The sequence below is a fragment of the Ascaphus truei genome, chromosome 22 (genome assembly GCF_040206685.1).
Source record: "Ascaphus truei isolate aAscTru1 chromosome 22, aAscTru1.hap1, whole genome shotgun sequence".
NCBI lineage: Eukaryota > Metazoa > Chordata > Amphibia > Anura > Ascaphidae > Ascaphus > Ascaphus truei.
In genome coordinates, this window is record NC_134504.1 from 6,156,087 (window position 1) to 6,175,855 (window position 19,769).

At 52.6% G+C, this 19,769-nt stretch overlaps 1 protein-coding gene across 1 annotated transcript in view; it reads left to right on the plus strand.

The window, feature by feature from the left end:
- RECQL5 (RecQ like helicase 5) overlaps nucleotides 1–19,769 on the plus strand; it is a 74,561-nt gene that overhangs the window by 1,703 nt on the left and 53,089 nt on the right. Inside the window, exons 2-8 of the mRNA XM_075579794.1 lie at nucleotides 989–1,157; nucleotides 1,404–1,525; nucleotides 2,096–2,614; nucleotides 3,634–3,739; nucleotides 11,579–11,690; nucleotides 12,149–12,311; nucleotides 14,059–14,141. Of these exons, the coding sequence (XP_075435909.1) occupies nucleotides 1,016–1,157; nucleotides 1,404–1,525; nucleotides 2,096–2,614; nucleotides 3,634–3,739; nucleotides 11,579–11,690; nucleotides 12,149–12,311; nucleotides 14,059–14,141 (1,247 nt within the window). The 5' untranslated portion in view covers nucleotides 989–1,015. The remainder of the gene's footprint in view (nucleotides 1–988; nucleotides 1,158–1,403; nucleotides 1,526–2,095; nucleotides 2,615–3,633; nucleotides 3,740–11,578; nucleotides 11,691–12,148; nucleotides 12,312–14,058; nucleotides 14,142–19,769) is intronic.

Consider the following 19,769-nt stretch of genomic DNA (forward strand, 5'->3'; position numbering starts at 1 on the left):
GCCCCGCAACTCTGGAATGCCCTTCCCCTCAGTACCCGACTAGCACCCTCTCTATCCACCTTAAAACACACTTGCTTAAACAAGCATATGAATAGCACTGTGGATAATCCTGGACACATGATCACCCCGATACAATCACCATCAGTACAGCCGCAGCAGCAGTACCACCGCACACCGCCATGGGCCGCGTGGACCACTCCCCACCAAACCACCCAAATGCCACCCCCACACCACAAACATCCGGGGCAACGCCGGGGCTCTCAGCTAGTGGCACATAAAGCTTGGCCCCTGCAGACGCACTTACCAGAACTCCCTCCTACTGTCTCTGTACGTTCTCCCTACCTACCAATTAGATTATAAGCTCCTCGGAGCAGGGACTCCTCTTCCTTAATGTTACTTTTATGTCTGAAGCACATATTCCCATCATGTGTTATTTATATTATCTGTTATTTATTTGATTACCTCGTGTATTACTTCTGTGAAGCGCTATGTACATTAATGGCGCTATATAAATAAAGACATACAATACAGTGTGCTGAGGGGATATATTATATACACAGTGTGTACTGAGGGGAGATATTATATACACCATGTGTACTAAGGGGGAGATATTATATACACAGTGTGTGCTGAGGGGGATATTTTATATATATGTACACACACACACACTTTGTGTGTACTGAGGGTTATATATACGCAGAGGGAAGAGTTACATTTACAATACAGAAGGAGATTCATAGTTATTTTAATGTGTACAGTCATAGAGGTTGGGGCAGAGGTCACCGTGCAGCCATAGAGGTTGAGGCAGAGGTCACCGTGCAGCCATAGAGGTTGGGGCAGAGGTCACTGTGCAGCCATAGAGGTTGGGGCAGAGGTCACCGTGCAGCCATAGAGGTTGGGGCAGAGGTCACTGTGCAGCTGTAGAGGCTGGTGCAGAGCTCAGATGATTGCCCCCGAAGCTGCTAACTTGCCCCTTTCCTTTCTGTAGATCAGGTGCCCCTCTCACCTCCGCACAATGAGCGCCCAGCCCAGGCCCTCCTCGTCCTCCTCGCCAGCTGGGCCCACGTCCCGCGTCTCCGCGGCTCTCAGGAAGGTCTTTGGGTTTCATTCATTCCGGACGGATCTGCAGGAGAGCGCAACACGGACGGTGGTGAAAGGTGACCGTCCCTGAACTTTCATTCCCGCTACAGGGGGCCGGGAAACCATGGTATCGCTCTCGCCATGGGCCGTGCTACATTGGGCCGCGTGTCGTGCCACGCAGAGCCATATAGCTACAATGGGAAGAGCCATGTTGTTCCACGCAAGCTAAGGCACGTGTGCTCCTCCGTCTCTGCCCCGTGTGAGCTGGTGAGACCGTTCCCTGAGCTGTGTCGTGTTTCCCTCCCCCCCCCCCCCCCCCGCAGGTGATCGGGACGTGTTTGTCTGCATGCCCACCGGAGCGGGGAAGTCCTTGTGTTACCAGCTCCCTGCCGTACTCGCCGTTGGCATCACCGTGGTCATCTCTCCTCTTATCGCGCTAATTCAGGTAACATCCCCCGTTCCCCCCCCCCCCCCCCGCCAGCCGAGGACGAGCTGAACATCTCGTGTCTCGAGCGGCCGGCAGATCGCTGCCTCACCGGCATGTCCACCCCTAATCTTAACACCTAATACTTACCATAACCCCTTTACCCCTAACCCACTTACCCCTAATCCCTTTACCCTAACCCCCATTTACCCCCCAAAACCCCCCTTACCCTAAAAAACCCCTTACCCCAAAACCCTCTATCCTTAACCCCTTTCCCTAAGTACTAAAACCCCTTAAGGTAACTTACCTTATTGGTGGAGTGGCTGCGGCGGAGAGTTTCCCCTGCGGCCAAACGCAGCGATGCGGCCAGATGTCCCCTTCCGATGATAGCTCGTGTCGGTGTCTCACTGATCGGCCCTTTGTTTGTGGGCCGCAAACCCCCCAATGTCCCTGATTCGGGGCGCTGGAGGTGACCGCTCTGGCTTCCCTCGCCGTTGGGTGACTGGTATTATTCTTGGCTTGTGAGGGATCTGTGTGTATTTGGGGCGGTCTGACGCTGTTCCCTTCTCGTACCCCCGCTCCCCCTTGCAGGATCAAGTGGATCACCTTGAAGCCCTAAAGATCAAAGCCTGTTCCCTCAACTCCAAGCTGCCGGCCGCCGAGCGCAAGTCCATCCTGCAGGACCTGGAGAGCGAGAAGCCTCAGACCAAGCTCCTGTACATCACCCCCGAGATGGCCGCGTCCCCCTCCTTCCAGCCCACCCTGACGCTGCTCCTCTCCCGCGGCCTCCTGTCCTACCTCATCGTCGACGAGGCGCACTGCGTCTCCCAGTGGGGCCACGACTTCCGACCCGACTACCTGCGGCTGGGCTCGCTGCGCTCCCGCATCCCGCAGACGCCCTGCGTGGCCCTCACCGCCACGGCCACCAAGCAGGTGCAGGACGACATCGTGGCCACGCTGAGGCTGCGCCAGCCGGTCGCCATGTTCAAAACCCCCTGCTTCCGCTGCAACCTGTTCTACGACGTGCAGATGAAGGAACTCCTGGACGATCCGTACGGGAACCTGAAGGACTTCTGTCTGGAAGCGCTGGGGGCGAAGAAGCCCCAAGGGGTAAGTGGAACTAACCCTCCCGGGGGGGGGGGGGGATTTAGGAAAAGGCGAACAGAGGAAGGGTCCGAAACCTTTTTATTGTCGTTTTAACGATACAGCAGCCCCCAAAGAGCGCTACATACACACACATACACACACACACACACACACACACACACATACATACACACACATACATACACATACACACACATACATACATTTATTTTATTCCTGCGACACACGGACGCCCGTCTGATACCCGACCCCCCTCCCCCATCTCATAGGCACCTGCTCCCCCGGGCGTGGTGAGTCTGGGTTGGCAGAGGCAGATGGGGTCACTGTGACGTGGTCGCAGGCTTCAAATATTTTGCCCAAAGTAGCGTACTAAATGAGCCATATTTATGAGAAAAGAATCTAGATAAAATACATAGTAATGCGCTTAATAACTTGTCAGGATAAATGTCGCATGGGGTTTTTTTTTGGTCTCTTGTTGTTTACCTTCGGTCACTATCCCAGTACGCACTACACACGCACTACACACGCACTACACACGCACTACACACGCACTACACACGCACTACACACGCACTACACACGCACTACACACGCACTACACACGCACTACACACGCACTACACACGCACTACACACGCACCCCTCACGCACCCCTCACGCACTCCACACGCACTCCACACGCACTCCACACGCACCACTCACGCACCACTCACGCACCACTCACACACCACTCACACACCACTCACACACCACTCACACACCACTCACACACCACTCACACACACCACACACACACCTGTGTGTGCCTTGGCAGAGATAGAAGCAGGAGGAGGAGCAGGAAGTTATCTCCCGGGTTTTGTTTAGTTGGGAAATGTTGCCGTTTTTCATTTGCTCCTGTAAAATGCGAATAGAGAGGATAAGTGAAGGAGGTCCGGTGCGGTCACGCTGCGGCAGGAAGGGAGAGGGGGCCGCTCCTGTTCACCTGCAGACCTCACCTCCGTGTCCTCTGCATCCTCACACAGGGCTTCTCCGGCTGCGGAATAGTGTACTGCCGGACCAGAGACGCCTGCGAGGAGGTGGCTAGCAAGCTGTGCCAGCGAGGGGTTAAATCCAAGGCCTATCATGCAGGTGTGTGTCCCAGCGAGGGGTCAGTGCCAAGGGCTATCATGCAGGTGTGTGTCCCAGCGAGGGGTCAGTGCCAAGGGCTATCATGCAGGTGTATTTCCCAGCGAGAGGTCAGTACCAAGGGCTATCATGCAGGTGTATGTCCCAGCGAGGGGTCAGTGCCAAGGGCTATCATGCAGGTGTGTGTCCCAGCGAGGGGTCAGTGCCAAGGGCTATCATGCAGGTGTGTGTCCCAGCGAGGGGTCAGTGCCAAGGGCTATCATGCAGGTGTATCCCAGCGAGGGGTTAAATCCAAGGGCTATTATGCAGGTGTGTCCCAGCGAGGGGTCAGTACCAAGGGCTATCATACAGGTGTGTCCCAGCGAGGGGTCAGTACCAAGGGCTATCATACAGGTGTGTCCCAGCGAGGGGTCAGTACCAAGGGCTATCATGCAGGTGTGTGTCCCAGCGAGGGGTTAAATCCAAGGGCTATAAAGCTGTCCCAGAGAGGGGTCAGTACCAAGGGCTATCAAGCTGTCCCAGCGAGGGGTTAAATCCAAGGCCACCATGCAGGTGTGTGTCCCAGAGAGGGGTCAGTACCAAGGGCTATCATGCAGGTGTATCCCAGCGAGGGGTTAAATCCAAGGGCTATAAAGCTGTCCCAGAGAGGGGTCAGTACCAAGGGCTATCAAGCTGTCCCAGCGAGGGGTTAAATCCAAGGCCACCATGCAGGTGTGTCCCAGAGAGGGGTCAGTACCAAGGGCTATCATACAGGTGTGTCCCAGAGAGGGGTCAGTACCAAGGGCTATCATGCAGGTGTGTCCCAGCGAGGGGTCAGTACCAAGGGCTATCATACAGGTGTGCCCCAGCGAGGGGTCAGTACCAAGGGCTATCATACAGGTGTGTCCCAGAGAGGGGTCAGTACCAAGGGCTATCATACAGGTGTGTCCCAGCGAGGGGTCAGTACCAAGGGCTATCATACAGGTGTGCCCCAGCGAGGGGTCAGTACCAAGGGCTATCATACAGGTGTGTCCCAGAGAGGGGTCAGTACCAAGGGCTATCATGCAGGTGTGCCCCAGCGAGGGGTCAGTACCAAGGGCTATCATACAGGTGTTCAGCAATTCTACGTGCTTTGTACGTCACAGGTATATACGCTGCTCTGCAGAGCCTCACAGGTATATACGCTGCGTTGCAGAGCCTCACAGGTATATACGCTGCATTGCAGCGCTGACAGGTATATACGCTGTCTTGCTGCGCTCACAGGTATATGCGCTGCGTTGCAGTGCTCACAGTTATATACGCTGCGTTGCAGCGCTCACAGGTATATACGCTGCTCTGCAGCGCCTCACAGATATATACGCTGCGTTGCAGCGCCTCACAGATATATACGCTGCGTTGCAGCGCCTCACAGGTGTAAACTCTGCAGCGCCTCACAGGTATATACGCTGTGGTATATACAGGTATATACGCTGCTTTGCAGTACTCACAGATATATACGCTGCGTTGCAGCGCCTCACAGGTATATACGTTGCAGCGCTCACAGGTATATACACTGCTTTGCAGTACTCACAGATATATACGCGGCTCTGCAGTATTCACAGGTATATGCGCTGCTTTGCAGTACTCACAGGTATATGCGCTGCTCTGCAGTACTCACAGGTATATGCGCTGCTCTGCAGTACTCACAGGTATATGCGCTGCTTTGCAGTACTCCCAGGTATATGCGCTGCTCTGCAGTACTAACAGGTATATGCGCTGCTTTGCAGTACTCACAGGTATATACGATGCTGTGCAGCGCTCACAGGTATATGCGCTGTTCTGTAGTGCTCACAGTTATATGCGCTGCTCTGCAGCGTCTCACAGGTATATACGCTGCTCTGTAGCGCCTCACAGTTATATACGCTGTCTTGCAATGCTCACAGGTGTATACACTGCTGTGCAGCGCCTCACAGGTATATGCGCTGCGTCGCAGCGCCTCACGGGTATATACGATGCTGTGCAGCGCTCACAGGTATATACGCTGTGTTGCAGCGCTCATAGGTATATGCGCTGCGTTGCAGCGCCTCACGGGTATATACGCTGCTCTGCAGCGCTCACAGGTATATACGATGCTCTGCAGCGCTCACATGTATATACGATGCTCTGCAGCGCTCACAGGTATATACGATGCTCTGCAGCGCTCACAGGTATATATGATGCTCTGCAGCGCTCACAGGTATATACGATGCTGTGCAGCGCTCACAGGTATATGTGCTGTCTTGCGGTGCTCACAGGTATATACGCTGCTCTGCAGCGCCTCACAGGTATATACGCTGCATTGCAGCGCTGACAGGTATATACGCTGTCTTGCTGCGCTCACAGGTATATGCGCTGCGTTGCAGCGCTCACAGGTATATACGCTGTCTTGCTGCGCTCACAGGTATATGCGCTGCGTTGCAGCGCTCACAGGTATGTACGCTGGGTTGCAGCGCTCACAGGTATATACGCTGCTCTGCAGCGCCTCACAGATATATACGCTGCGTTGCAGCGCCTCACAGGTGTAAACTCTGCAGCGCCTCACAGGTATATACGCTGTGGTATATACAGGTATATACGCTGCTTTGCAGTACTCACAGATATATACGCTGCGTTGCAGCGCCTCACAGGTATATACGTTGCAGCGCTCACAGGTATATACACTGCTTTGCAGTACTCACAGGTATATGCGCTGCTCTGCAGTACTCACAGGTATATGCGCTGCTTTGCAGTACTCACAGGTATATGCGCTGCTTTGCAGTACTCCCAGGTATATACGATGCTTTGCAGTACTCACAGGTATATACGATGCTGTGCAGCGCTCACAGGTATATGCGCTGTTCTGCAGTACTAACAGGTATATGCGCTGCTTTGCAGTACTCACAGGTATATACGATGCTCTGCAGCGCTCACAGTTATATGCGCTGCTCTGCAGCGTCTCACAGGTATATACGCTGCTCTGTAGCGCCTCACAGATATATGCGCTGCTCTGTAGCGCCTCACAGTTATATACGCTGTCTTGCAATGCTCACAGGTGTATACACTGCTGTGCAGCGCATCACAGGTATATGCGCTGCGTCGCAGCGCCTCACGGGTATATACGATGCTGTGCAGCGCTCACAGGTATATACGCTGTCTTGCAGCGCTCACAGGTATATACGCTGCTCTGCAGCGCCTCACAGGTATATACGCTGCTCTGCAGCGCCTCACAGGTATATACGATGCTCTGAAGCGCTCACAGGTATATACGCTGCTCTGCAGCGCTCACAGGTATATACGCTTCTCTGCAGCGCTCACAGGTATATACGCTGCTCTGCAGCGCTCACAGGTATATACGATGCTCTGCAGCGCTCACAGGTATATACGATGCTCTGCAGCGCTCACAGGTATATACGATGCTCTGCAGCGCTCACAGGTGTATACGATGCTCTGCAGCGCTCACAGGTATATATACGATTCTCTGCAGTGCTCACAGGTATATACGCTGCTCTGCAGCGCTCACAGGTATATACGATGCTCTGCAGCGCTCACAGGTATATACGATGCTCTGCAGTGCTCACAGGTATATACGATGCTCTGCAGCGCTCACAGGTATATGCGCTGTCTTGCAGTGCTCACAGGTATATATACGATTCTCTGCAGTGCTCACAGGTATATACGATGCTCTGCAGCGCTCACAGGTATATACGCTGCTCTGAAGCGCTCACAGGTATATACGATGCTCTGCAGCGCTCACAGGTATATACGATGCTCTGAAGCGCTCACAGGTATATGTGCTGTCTTGCGGTGCTCACAGGTATATACGATGCTGTGCAGCGCTCACAGGTATATACGATGCTCTGCAGCGCTCACAGGTATATACGATGCTCTGCAGCGCTCACAGGTATATACGATGCTGTGCAGCGCTCACAGGTATATACGCTGCTCTGCAGCGCTCACAGGTATATACGATGCTCTGCAGCGCTCACAGGTATATACGCTGCTCTGCAGCGCTCACAGGTATATACGCTGCTCTGCAGCGCTCACAGGTATATACGATGCTCTGCAGCGCTCACAGGTATATACGATGCTCTGCAGCGCTCACAGGTATATACGATGCTCTGAAGCGCTCACAGGTATATACGATGCTCTGAAGCGCTCACAGGTATATACGATGCTCTGAAGCGCTCACAGGTATATACAATGCTCTGCAGCGCTCACAGGTATATACGATGCTGTGCAGCGCTCACAGGTATATACAATGCTCTGCAGCGCTCACAGGTATATACGATGCTGTGCAGCGCTCACAGGTATATACGATGCTGTGCAGCGCTCACAGGTATATACGATGCTCTGCAGCGCTCACAGGTATATACGATGCTCTGCAGCGCTCACAGGTATATACGATGCTCTGCAGCGCTCACAGGTATATACAATGCTCTGCAGCGCTCACAGGTATATACGATGCTGTGCAGCGCTCACAGGTATATACGCTGCTCTGCAGCGCTCACAGGTATATACGATGCTCTGAAGCGCTCACGGGTATATACGATGCTGTGCAGCGCTCACAGGTATATACAATGCTCTGCAGCGCTCACAGGTATATACAATGCTCTGCAGCGCTCACAGGTATATACAATGCTGTGCAGCGCTCACAGGTGTATACGCTGCGTTGTAGCGCTCACAGGTATATGCGCTGTCTTGCAGCGCTCACAGGTATATACGCTGCTCTGCAGTGCTCACAGGTATATGCGATGCTCTGCAGCGCTCACAGGTATATACGCTGCTCTGCAGCGCTCACAGGTATATACAATGCTGTGCAGCGCTCACAGGTATATACGATGCTCTGCAGCGCTCACAGGTATATACGATGCTCTGCAGCGCTCACAGGTGTATACGCTGCGTTGTAGCGCTCACAGGTATATGCGCTGTCTTGCAGCGCTCACAGGTATATACGCTGCTCTGCAGTGCTCACAGGTATATGCGATGCTCTGCAGCGCTCACAGGTATATACGCTGCTCTGCAGCGCTCACAGGTATATACAATGCTGTGCAGCGCTCACAGGTATATACGATGCTCTGCAGCGCTCACAGGTATATACGATGCTCTGCAGCGCTCACAGGTATATACAATGCTGTGCAGCGCTCACAGGTATATACGATGCTCTGCAGCGCTCACAGGTATATACGATGCTCTGCAGCGCTCACAGGTATATACGATGCTGTGCAGCGCTCACAGGTATATACGCTGCTCTGTAGCGCCTCACAGGTATATACGCTGTCTTGCAATGCTCACAGGTGTATACACTGCTGTGCAGCGCCTCACAGGTATATGCGCTGCGTCGCAGCGCCTCACGGGTATATACGATGCTGTGCAGCGCTCACAGGTATATACGCTGTCTTGCGGTGCTCACAGGTGTATACGCTGCGTTGTAGCGCTCACAGGTATATACGATGCTCTGTAGCGCTCACAGGTATATACGATGCTCTGCAGCGCTCACAGGTATATACGATGCTCTGCAGCGCTCACAGGTATATACGATGCTCTGAAGCGCTCACAGGTATATACGATGCTCTGAAGCGCTCACAGGTATATGCGCTGTCTTGCAGCGCTCACAGGTATATGCGCTGTCTTGCAGCGCTCACAGGTATATGCGCTGCGTTGCAGCGCCTCACGGGTATATACGCTGCTCTGCAGCGCTCACAGGTATATACGATGCTCTGCAGCGCTCACAGGTATATACGATGCTCTGAAGCGCTCACAGGTATATACGATGCTGTGCAGCGCTCACAGGTATATACGATGCTCTGCAGCGCTCACAGGTATATACGATGCTGTGCAGCGCTCACAGGTATATGCGCTGCGTTGCAGCGCCTCACGGGTATATACGATGCTCTGCAGCGCTCACAGGTATATACGATGCTCTGCAGCGCTCACAGGTATATACGATGCTCTGAAGCGCTCACAGGTATATACGATGCTGTGCAGCGCTCACAGGTATATGCGCTGTCTTGCAGCGCTCACGGGTATATACGATGCTCTGCAGCGCTCACAGGTATATATACGATGCTCTGCAGCGCTCACAGGTATATACGCTGCTCTGCAGCGCTCACTGGTATATACGATGCTGTGCAGCGCTCACAGGTATATACGATGCTCTGCAGCGCTCACTGGTATATACGATGCTGTGCAGCGCTCACAGGTATATACGCTGCTCTGCAGCGCTCACAGGTATATACGATGCTCTGCAGCGCTCACAGGTATATACGATGCTGTGCAGCGCCTCACAGGTATATGCGCTGCGTCGCAGCGCCTCACGGGTATATACGATGCTGTGCAGCGCTCACAGGTATATGCGCTGTCTTGCGGTGCTCACAGGTGTATACGCTGCGTTGTAGCGCTCACAGGTATATACGATGCTCTGTAGCGCTCACAGGTATATACGATGCTCTGCAGCGCTCACAGGTATATACGATGCTCTGCAGCGCTCACAGGTATATACGATGCTCTGCAGCGCTCACAGGTATATACGCTGCTCTGAAGCGCTCACAGGTATATACGCTGCTCTGAAGCGCTCACAGGTATATACGCTGCTCTGAAGCGCTCACAGGTATATACGATGCTGTGCAGCGCTCACAGGTATATACGATGCTCTGAAGCGCTCACAGGTATATACGATGCTCTGCAGCGCTCACAGGTATATACGATGCTCTGCAGCGCTCACAGGTATATACGATGCTCTGCAGCGCTCACAGGTATATACGATGCTCTGCAGCGCTCACAGGTATATACGATGCTCTGAAGCGCTCACAGGTATATACGATGCTCTGCAGCGCTCACAGGTATATACGATGCTCTGCAGCGCTCACAGGTATATACGATGCTCTGAAGCGCTCACAGGTATATACAATGCTCTGCAGCGCTCACAGGTATATACAATGCTCTGCAGCGCTCACAGGTATATACGATGCTGTGCAGCGCTCACAGGTATATACGATGCTCTGCAGCGCTCACAGGTATATACGATGCTGTGCAGCGCTCACAGGTATATACGCTGCTCTGCAGCGCTCACAGGTATATACGATGCTCTGAAGCGCTCACAGGTATATACGATGCTGTGCAGCGCTCACAGGTATATACGATGCTCTGCAGCGCTCACAGGTATATACGCTGCTCTGCAGCGCTCACAGGTATATACGATGCTGTGCAGCGCTCACAGGTATATACGATGCTGTGCAGCGCTCACAGGTATATACGATGCTGTGCAGCGCTCACAGGTATATACGATGCTGTGCAGCGCTCACAGGTATATGTGCTGTCTTGCAGCGCTCACAGGTATATACGATGCTGTGCAGCGCTCACAGGTATATACGATGCTGTGCAGCGCTCACAGGTATATACGCTTCTCTGCAGCGCTCACAGGTATATACGATGCTGTGCAGCGCTCACAGGTATATACGCTGTCTTGCAGCGCTCACAGGTATATGCGCTGTCTTGCAGCGCTCACAGGTATATGCGCTGTCTTGCAGCGCTCACAGGTATATGCGCTGTCTTGCAGCGCTCACAGGTATATGCGCTGTCTTGCAGCGCTCACAGGTATATACGCTGTCTTGCAGCGCTCACAGGTATATACGCTGCTGTGCAGCGCTCACAGGTATATGCGCTGTCTTGCGTGTATATCCGGTGTCACGGTGCTTCCGGCAGTATAGGGTTAAACCCCAGTACTCCTGAGACTCCCTATAGCAGGTTACCCTGAGCTCCCTCTAGTGGCTGTGGGCTGTAACACAGACGCAGCGCTTTTCGTTACGCTTTGCTTTGCCGCCCCCTCTGGCAGCCAAACAGTTAAGTCGTCCCGTGTCTCTCCCTCAGGTCTGAAAGCCACGGACAGGACGGACATTCAGAACGAGTGGATGGACGAGGCCGTCCCCGTCATCGTGGCCACCATCAGTTTTGGAATGGGTGTGGATAAAGCCAATGTGAGGTACGCAACGTGGCCGGGCTGTGTCCCCCCACACAGCTCCGCGTGGCACTGCTGCGTGTCCACATGTGCAAGGGCCCACGCAGGAGTGGAAGCACCGCATGCTGAGTTATAATGGGGGAGGGCAGGGACACGTGAATGTGCTCACACGTGCACTTCCCAGTATACAAACTTCCCGTCCTCCCAGTGCCGCCTTCAGGAGTGTGAATGGAGACCAGGGACTTTTAAGGACAACATGGGGAACAGAATCCTTCTGATGTGGCCCCTGCCATATTGTCACGGAGCGGTGCGCATGCGCGCAGAGCAGTGGGCTGCAGCGATACGCATGCGCGCAGAGCAGTGTGCTGCAACGATACGCATGCGCGCAGAGCAGTGTGCTGCAGCGAAGCCCTTCTCGCATTCCGGGGTTACCGCTACCCTGTCTCACGTTCCCGCCGCGTTCTCATTGTGTGCCGTGGCAGGTTTGTGGCCCACTGGAACATCGCCAAGTCTCTGGCCGGTTATTACCAGGAGTCGGGGAGGGCCGGCCGGGACGGCAAGCAGTCCTTCTGCCGGCTGTACTACTCCAGGACTGACCGGGATCAAGTGAGCTTCCTGATCAAGAAGGAGATCACCAAGGCGCAGGTGAGCGCGACTATCCCAACTTACCAGTGAACCATGATGTACGATGTATTTTTGGAAAGCTGCGTCTGGTCGCGATGACTTTGGGCGCCTCTTAAGATATCGTCACCGCATTTTGCGTGAGGGTTCCTGAGATCAAGGGGCGGGTTTTTGTCTGTGTTTGGTTACAATCTATTTTTAATTCTATGAGTTATTACAATTTCTGAAGCGAGTCAGCTGCTGGGTGTTGTGCCTGGTAGGTTGTGTGTCTGGTGACATCACAATGCACATAGCCTGGTGGCAGGTAAGGAGAGTGAGATTGCTATAAAGCTTACACAGAAAGCAGATGAAGAAAGAGAGAGAGAGTAAGAATGCTGGAGAAAGAGAGAGGCGGGAAGAATTGGGGACTTTATTAGGAGTTAAAAGAAAGTGATGGCGGGGAGAGAGAAGGGGGTCGGGGTCGGGGAGGGGGAGGGGAGAGGGATGAGTAGGTGGGTGAGAGGGGGGGGATGAGGTTGGTTTTCTTAGAATTCCTGAGCATTGCCGGGTACTTTCAGATAGTCTGCTATGTATGTTGGAACGCTGTTTGTACATTCGGACGCCCCTTAAGATATCGTAACCACATTTTGCATAATGGATCCTGAGATAAAGGAGCAGCTTTTTGCCTGTTTGGATGCAATTCACATACAGTACGACATCACATACAGGACGGCATCACATACAGGACGACATCACACATGACACAATCCCATCACACGACACTCAAGCTGCCACTTAGCCTGGCTCCCTCTGAAAACCCAATTTGCGACATTAGCAAAAATGACCGGAGCAGCCAAAGTTCTTCCCGCGGGCGAGATCCGTGTTTGGGACGAGGGCGCCATGTCCCGCGCACACGCACCGTTAGACGCTCTCGCTCGCGCGCTTCAGGGACCTCAGAGGCAACGACAGTATGACGGGTGGAGGAGTTGTTGTTATAGCAGGGGGATTCCGCATTAAGAAACTGCAAAGTGACATTATCCATTTATTAATCTCGGCACCTTTTGGGTTTCTTAGAATTTGTTCAGCTAGTATTAGATAATTACAAGTGCAACAAAAGTGATGTAAAAAAAATTAAGCTATATATCCACAAAGCGCGACTAGCGCAGGCAGCTCTAAACCCTATTAGGGACTGTTCCAAACGCTCTTCCAGAGGAGAGATGGTGCAAAGCTCGGGGGAATGGCGATGTGAATCACCGGAAATGGACAGATGGAGACCCGATGAGCGTGTAATATGTTCCTACTCACACGGGTAGCTTAGGCAGATAAGGTGCACTCACCTTTCCAAAGGGAGGTAAAGCTCACCCCTACAGGGGAACATCGTAGGTTTGAAAGGTAGCAGCTAGCTCAGCGGGAAAGATCCGTCTCCTAGTGATCTTGTAGGTCAGGGGTGGTCCACTCCAGTCCTCAAGGGCCACCAACAGGCCAGGTGTTAGGGATATCCCCGATTCCTGGCCTGTTGGTGGCCCTTGAGGGCTGGAGTTGGCCACGCCTGGTGTAGGCTATGCTGGTTGCGATCTCTTTTCCTGAGCCTGCGTTCACGTTCGGCGTAGATATACCCGCCCACGATCGTTCAGGACCTGGGACCTCTCTTCTGCCGACGTCCTTCGGTATAAGGAGTAGATGTTGATCATTGCAGGCGCGTCGCTCATTCCAGGTGTCGGTTTCCATGTTTCAGCTTCTATCCTAGCAGTATCAATACCCCTCTAACCCTCCCCCCCCCCTTCCTTTCCAGGCAAAAAGAGGAGACACAAAGGCCTCGGACAAAGCGACCATGGCTGGCTTCGAGGTGATGGTGAGCTTCTGCGAGGAGCTGGGGTGAGTGGCCATCTTTTAAGTATATTGAGAAGCCGAGACCTAGTATATACAGGCATACCCCGCATTAACGTACGCAATGGCTCCAGAGCATGTATGTAAAGCGAAAATGTACTTAAAGTGAAGCACGACCTTTTTTCCACTTATCGATGCATGTACTGTACTGTATCGTCATATACGTGCAGAACTGATGTAAATAACGTATTTGTAACAGGCTCTATAGTCTCCCCGCTTGCGCACAGCTTCGGTACAGGTAGGGAGCCGGTATTGCTGTTCAGGACTTGCTGACAGGCGCATGCGTGAGCTGCTGTTTGCCTGGGAGGGGGGTGTGCAGAGAGGGCCCCCGGGGGGGTGTGCACAGAGGGCCCCCGGGGGGGGGTGTGCACAGAGGGCCCTGGGGGGGGGGGTGCAGATAGGGCCCCGGGGGGGGGGGTTGTGCAGTGACGTGGTCCCAGCGTGTGGTTGGCCGGGCCAGTTGCACATATGGTACTGTAGGTCCAGGTGCTGTATAGGAGGTGCTGTAAGGCTGTGTTTACAGGTACTGCAGCAGGTGGCTATGTATATTTCATGTCCTTGTATACATCTGACCGTACGGTCTCAGGTTATCAGACTGCGAGCCCTTTGTGTAGCACGCTAGTTTCCCTGCAGTGCATTTGCAGGGAAGGGATTGGTGACATTGGGCACAGTGCATTGGCAGGGAAGGGATTGGTGACATTGGGCACAGTGCGTTGGCAGGGAAGGGATTGGTGACATTGGGCACAGTGCGTTGGCAGGGAAGGGATTGGTGACATTGGGCACAGTGCATTGGCAGGGAAGGGATTGGTGACATTGGGCACAGTGCGTTGGCAGGGAAGGGATTGGTGACATTGGGCACAGTGCATTGGCAGGGAAGGGATTGATGACATTGGGTACAGGGCATTGGCAGGGAAGGGATTGATGACATTGGGCACAGTGCGTTGGCAGGGAAGGGATTGGTGACATTGGGCACAGTGCATTAGCAGGGAAGGGATTGGTGACATTGGGCACAGTGCATTGGCAGGGAAGGGATTGGTGACATTGGGCACAGTGCGTTGGCAGGGAAGGGATTGGTGACATTGGGCACAGTGCATTGGCAGGGAAGGGATTGGTGACATTGGGCACAGTGCGTTGGCAGGGAAGGGATTGGTGACATTGGGCACAGTGCATTGGCAGGGAAGGGATTGGTGACATTGGGCACAGTGCATTGGCAGGGAAGGGATTGGTGACATTGGGCACAGTGCATTGGCAGGGAAGGGATTGGTGACATTGGGCACAGCGCATTGGCAGGGAAGGGATTGGTGACATTGGGCACAGTGCATTGGCAGGGAAGGGATTGGTGACATTGGGCACATTGGGCACAGCGCCTCATGCTTCCAGCCCGTAAACAAGTCCTCCCCTGCCCGAGGACGGAGCCTCTCTATCCGTCCCGCGCCGGTTTCTCCACCCTTTGTGGTGTCCGCACCCAGACACATCCTGAGCCCGGGGAGAGGTACAGAGAAAGCAGCGCGGCCGGTTCGGCGACCTGTCTGGGTTACGACACCCTATGGTTACAGCTCCATGGGAACCATGGCTGGGTCATTAACTCTTTCATACCAGGGAACCTGCTGCACACCCTGGGAGGCTTAAAGCAGCAAAACATGTACAATCTTATTTGGGGTTTTTAATTCGTATATGCCAACAGTGACGCTGTTTTTTTTTCTTCGTTTTTTTAATTAATCTCTTAATGCTATTTTTTATGTGTTAATATACTGAGCATCCTGTGATTTCTATAGCAGGTTTAGCCACCTCCCCAGCAGTGCAAGATGTTTGTCACACTTTCCTGTTTATGCTCATTTGTTGCCAATGTTCCCAGCAGTTTGTGCTGCAAACTGTAACAATAGCTAATGCTAACCTTAGTAATATCAGGATACATTGTAGCTGCTGAGTTACACTGACTGAAGGATTGATTGAAACTGAAAGGTGGCCATTATGTTAGGCACACAATCAGGTTATAACAGAAGCACCAAACGATTGCCAGCTTAGGTGAGAATGTAGCATTGTACATTGTCACACACTTTACATCTACAAAACGAGGAAAAAAAGGGAAGGGGGTTATAAGCTTTAAGCAGAGGCAACTGGCTCCTATCACTTATGTTGCCCCTGTATTTACCAGGGAGGAATCAAGTTCAATTGTAGTGCCACAGGAGGAAGCCACAACCTCATATTAACAAACAATTGGTTAACTGAGGAAGAAGTTCATAGGCGGCTTGAAAAAAAATGAAGTAAATAAGGCACCTGGCCCCGATGGCATACATCCAAGAGTTCTCAAGGAGTTAAGCTCAGTAATAGCCAAACTATTATATTTAATATTCAAGGACTCCATTTCCACAGGCTCAGTGCCACAAGATTGGCGTAAAGCAGATGTGGTGCCTATATTTAAAAAGGGAGCTAGATCAAAACCGGGGAATTACAGACCTGTAAGCCTGACTTCAATAGTGGGGAAACTACTTGAAGGTTTAATACGGGATAATATTCAGGAATACCTAATGAAAAACAAAATGATTAGTAATAGTCAGCATGGATTTATGAAGGATAGATCATGCCAAACTAACCTTATTTGTTTCTTTGAGGAGGTAAGTAGGAATTTAGACCAGGGTAATGCCGTTGATGTGGTCTACTTAGATTTTGCAAAGGCTTTTGATACGGTTTCACACACGAGGTTGGTGTACAAAATAAAGCTAATTGGACTTAGTAATAATGTGTGCACCTGGATTGAAAACTGGCTGAAGGATAGACAGAGGGTTGTCATAAATGGAACTTTTTCAGGTTGGGCTAAAGTCGTGAGTGGAGTACCTCAGGGATCGGTACTGGGACCCCTGCTTTTTAACTTGTTTATTAATGACCTTGAGTTTGGCATCGAGAGCAAAGTCTCCATCTTTGCTGATGATACTAAATTGTTTATGGTAGTAGAATCAGAGCAAGATGTCATTTCTCTCCAGAAGGACTTGGAGGGACTGGAAACTTGGGCAGGTAAATGGCAGATGATGTTTAATACCGATCAATGTAAGGTTATGCATTTGGGATGCAAGAATAAACTGGCGACTTACAAGTTAAATGGGGATATATTAGGGGACTCCTTGATGGAGAAGGATTTAGGAGTGCTTGTAGGCAGCAGGCTTAGCAATAGTGCCCAATATCATGCAGTAGCTGCAAAGACAAACAAGATGTTATCTTGCATGAAACGGGCAATGGATGGAAGGGAAGTAAACATAATTATGCCCCTTTACAAAGCATTAGTAAGACCACAACTTGAGTATGGTTTGGGCACCAATCCTAAGAAAAGACATTATGGAACTAGAGAAAGTTCAGAGAAGAGCCACCAAATTAATAAAGAGGATGGACAATCTTACTTATGAGGGAGGCTAGCTAAATTAGACTTATTTACATTAGAAAAGAGGTGTCTAAGAGGGGATATGGTAACTATGTACAAATATATTCAGGGACAATACATGGAGCTTTCAAAAGAACTATTCATCCCACGGGCAGTACAAAGGACTCGGGCCATCCCTTAAGGTTGGAGGAAAGGAGATTTCACCAGCAACAAAGGAAAGGGTTCTTTACAGTAAGGGAAGTTACACTGCGGGGTTCATTACCCATGGAGACTGATGGCAGATACAATAGATTTGTTCTAAACAACTTTTAGAAAGGAAAGGTATATAACAAATAAGTAAACATGAGACGGACGGTGACCCAGGGAGAAAGCTGATTGCCAATATTTGGAGTCAGGAAGGGATTTATTTTTCCCCGTATGAGATATCATTAGATAATGTGTCACTGGGGTTTGTGTTTGTGTTTGCTTCCTCTGGATCAATATACTGTAAGTACGGATATAGGATAAAGTATCTGTCGTCTAAATTTAGCAAAGATGGAACTCTGCCACTCATACGACAGAAAAAACAAGAAGCCCGTAAAGACGGCTCAATCACCAAATGCCTTTATTCATACAGACATTGAAAAAACACACATCCGTGTCCACACCCAGATGAATGCCCGCTCTGCGGAGTGCCCGCTCTGCGGAGTGCTCGCTCCTGACTGGGAAGAGGGTGCTGGTATTTTGGCTTCTCTGGTTTATATGGCAGTCGTTCTATTCCACCTGTGTTTTCGGAGCGCAATATTTCTTTAAATGACACAGGTGTGTGAAGAGCCAGGATCCCGAAGAGAGGGGGCAGCAGTGCCAAAATAAAATCCTTTTTTAAGGGGGGGGGGGAGCACAGGTCTCAGCAGTTCGTTAACACGTCGAATTAAAGGCCCCCAAAAACCCGCCAGAGCCAGGCCCTTCCGTAAAGAGAGGATTTAATTTGTACCTTAGACATCTCCTCTCACCAATGTCTCCCCCCTCGGATCTCTTTCCCCCTCCCCCATCTTGTACCCCTTGCGTCTTTCCCCCCACCCCCCGCTTCGTACCCCTCGCATCTCTTCTTCCCCCCCCCCGTCTCTTGCCCCTTGTGTCTCTCCCGCCGTCTCGTACCCCTCAGATCTCTACCCCCGTCTAGTGCCCCTCGCGTCTCCTCCCCCCCCCCCTCATACCCCTCGAATCTCTCCCCTCGTCTCATACCCTTCAGGTCTCTCCCCTCGGATCTTTGCCCCCGTCTCTTACCACTCGGATCTCTCTCCCTGTCTCGTACCCCTCGGATCTCTCCCCCTGTCTCGTACCCCTCGGATCTCTCCCCCTGTCTCGTACCCCTCGGATCTCTCCCCCTGTCTCGTACCCCTCGGATCTCTCCCCCTGTCTCGTACCCCTCGGATCTCTCCCCCTGTCTCGTACCCCTCGGATCTCTCCCCCTGTCTCGTACCCCTCGGATCTCTCCCCCTGTCTCGTACCCCTCGGATCTCTCCCCCTGTCTCGTACCCCTCGGATCTCTCCCCCTGTCTCGTACCCCTCGGATCTCTCCCCCTGTCTCGTACCCCTCGGATCTCTCCCCCTGTCTCGTACCCCTCGGATCTCTCCCCCTGTCTCGTACCCCTCAGATCTCTCCCCCTGTCTCGTACCCCTCGGATCTCTCCCCCTGTCTCGTACCCCTCGGATCTCTCTCCCTGTCTTGTACCCCTCGGATCTCTCTCCCTGTCTTGTACCCCTCGGATCTCTTCCCGTCTCGTACCCCTCGGATCTCTCCCCCTGTCTCGTACCCCTCGGATCTCTCTCCCTGTCTCGTACCCCTCGGATCTCTCTCCCTGTCTCGTACCCCTCGGATCTCTCCCCCTGTCTCGTACCCCTCGGATCTCTTCCCGTCTCGTACCCCTCGGATCTCTCCCCCTGTCTCGTACCCCTCGGATCTCTCTCCCTGTCTCGTACCCCTCGGATCTCTCCCCCTGTCTCGTACCCCTCGGATCTCTCCCCCTGTCTCGTACCCCTCGGATCTCTTCCCCTGTCTCGTACCACTTGGATCTCTCCCCCTGTCTCATACCCCTCGGATCTCTCCCCCTGTCTCGTACCCCTCGGATCTCTCCCCCTGTCTCGTACCCCTCGGATCTCTCCCCCTGTCTCGTACCCCTCGGATCTCTCCCCCTGTCTCGTACCCCTCGGATCTCTCCCCCTGTCTCGTACCCCTCGGATCTCTCCCCCTGTCTCGTACC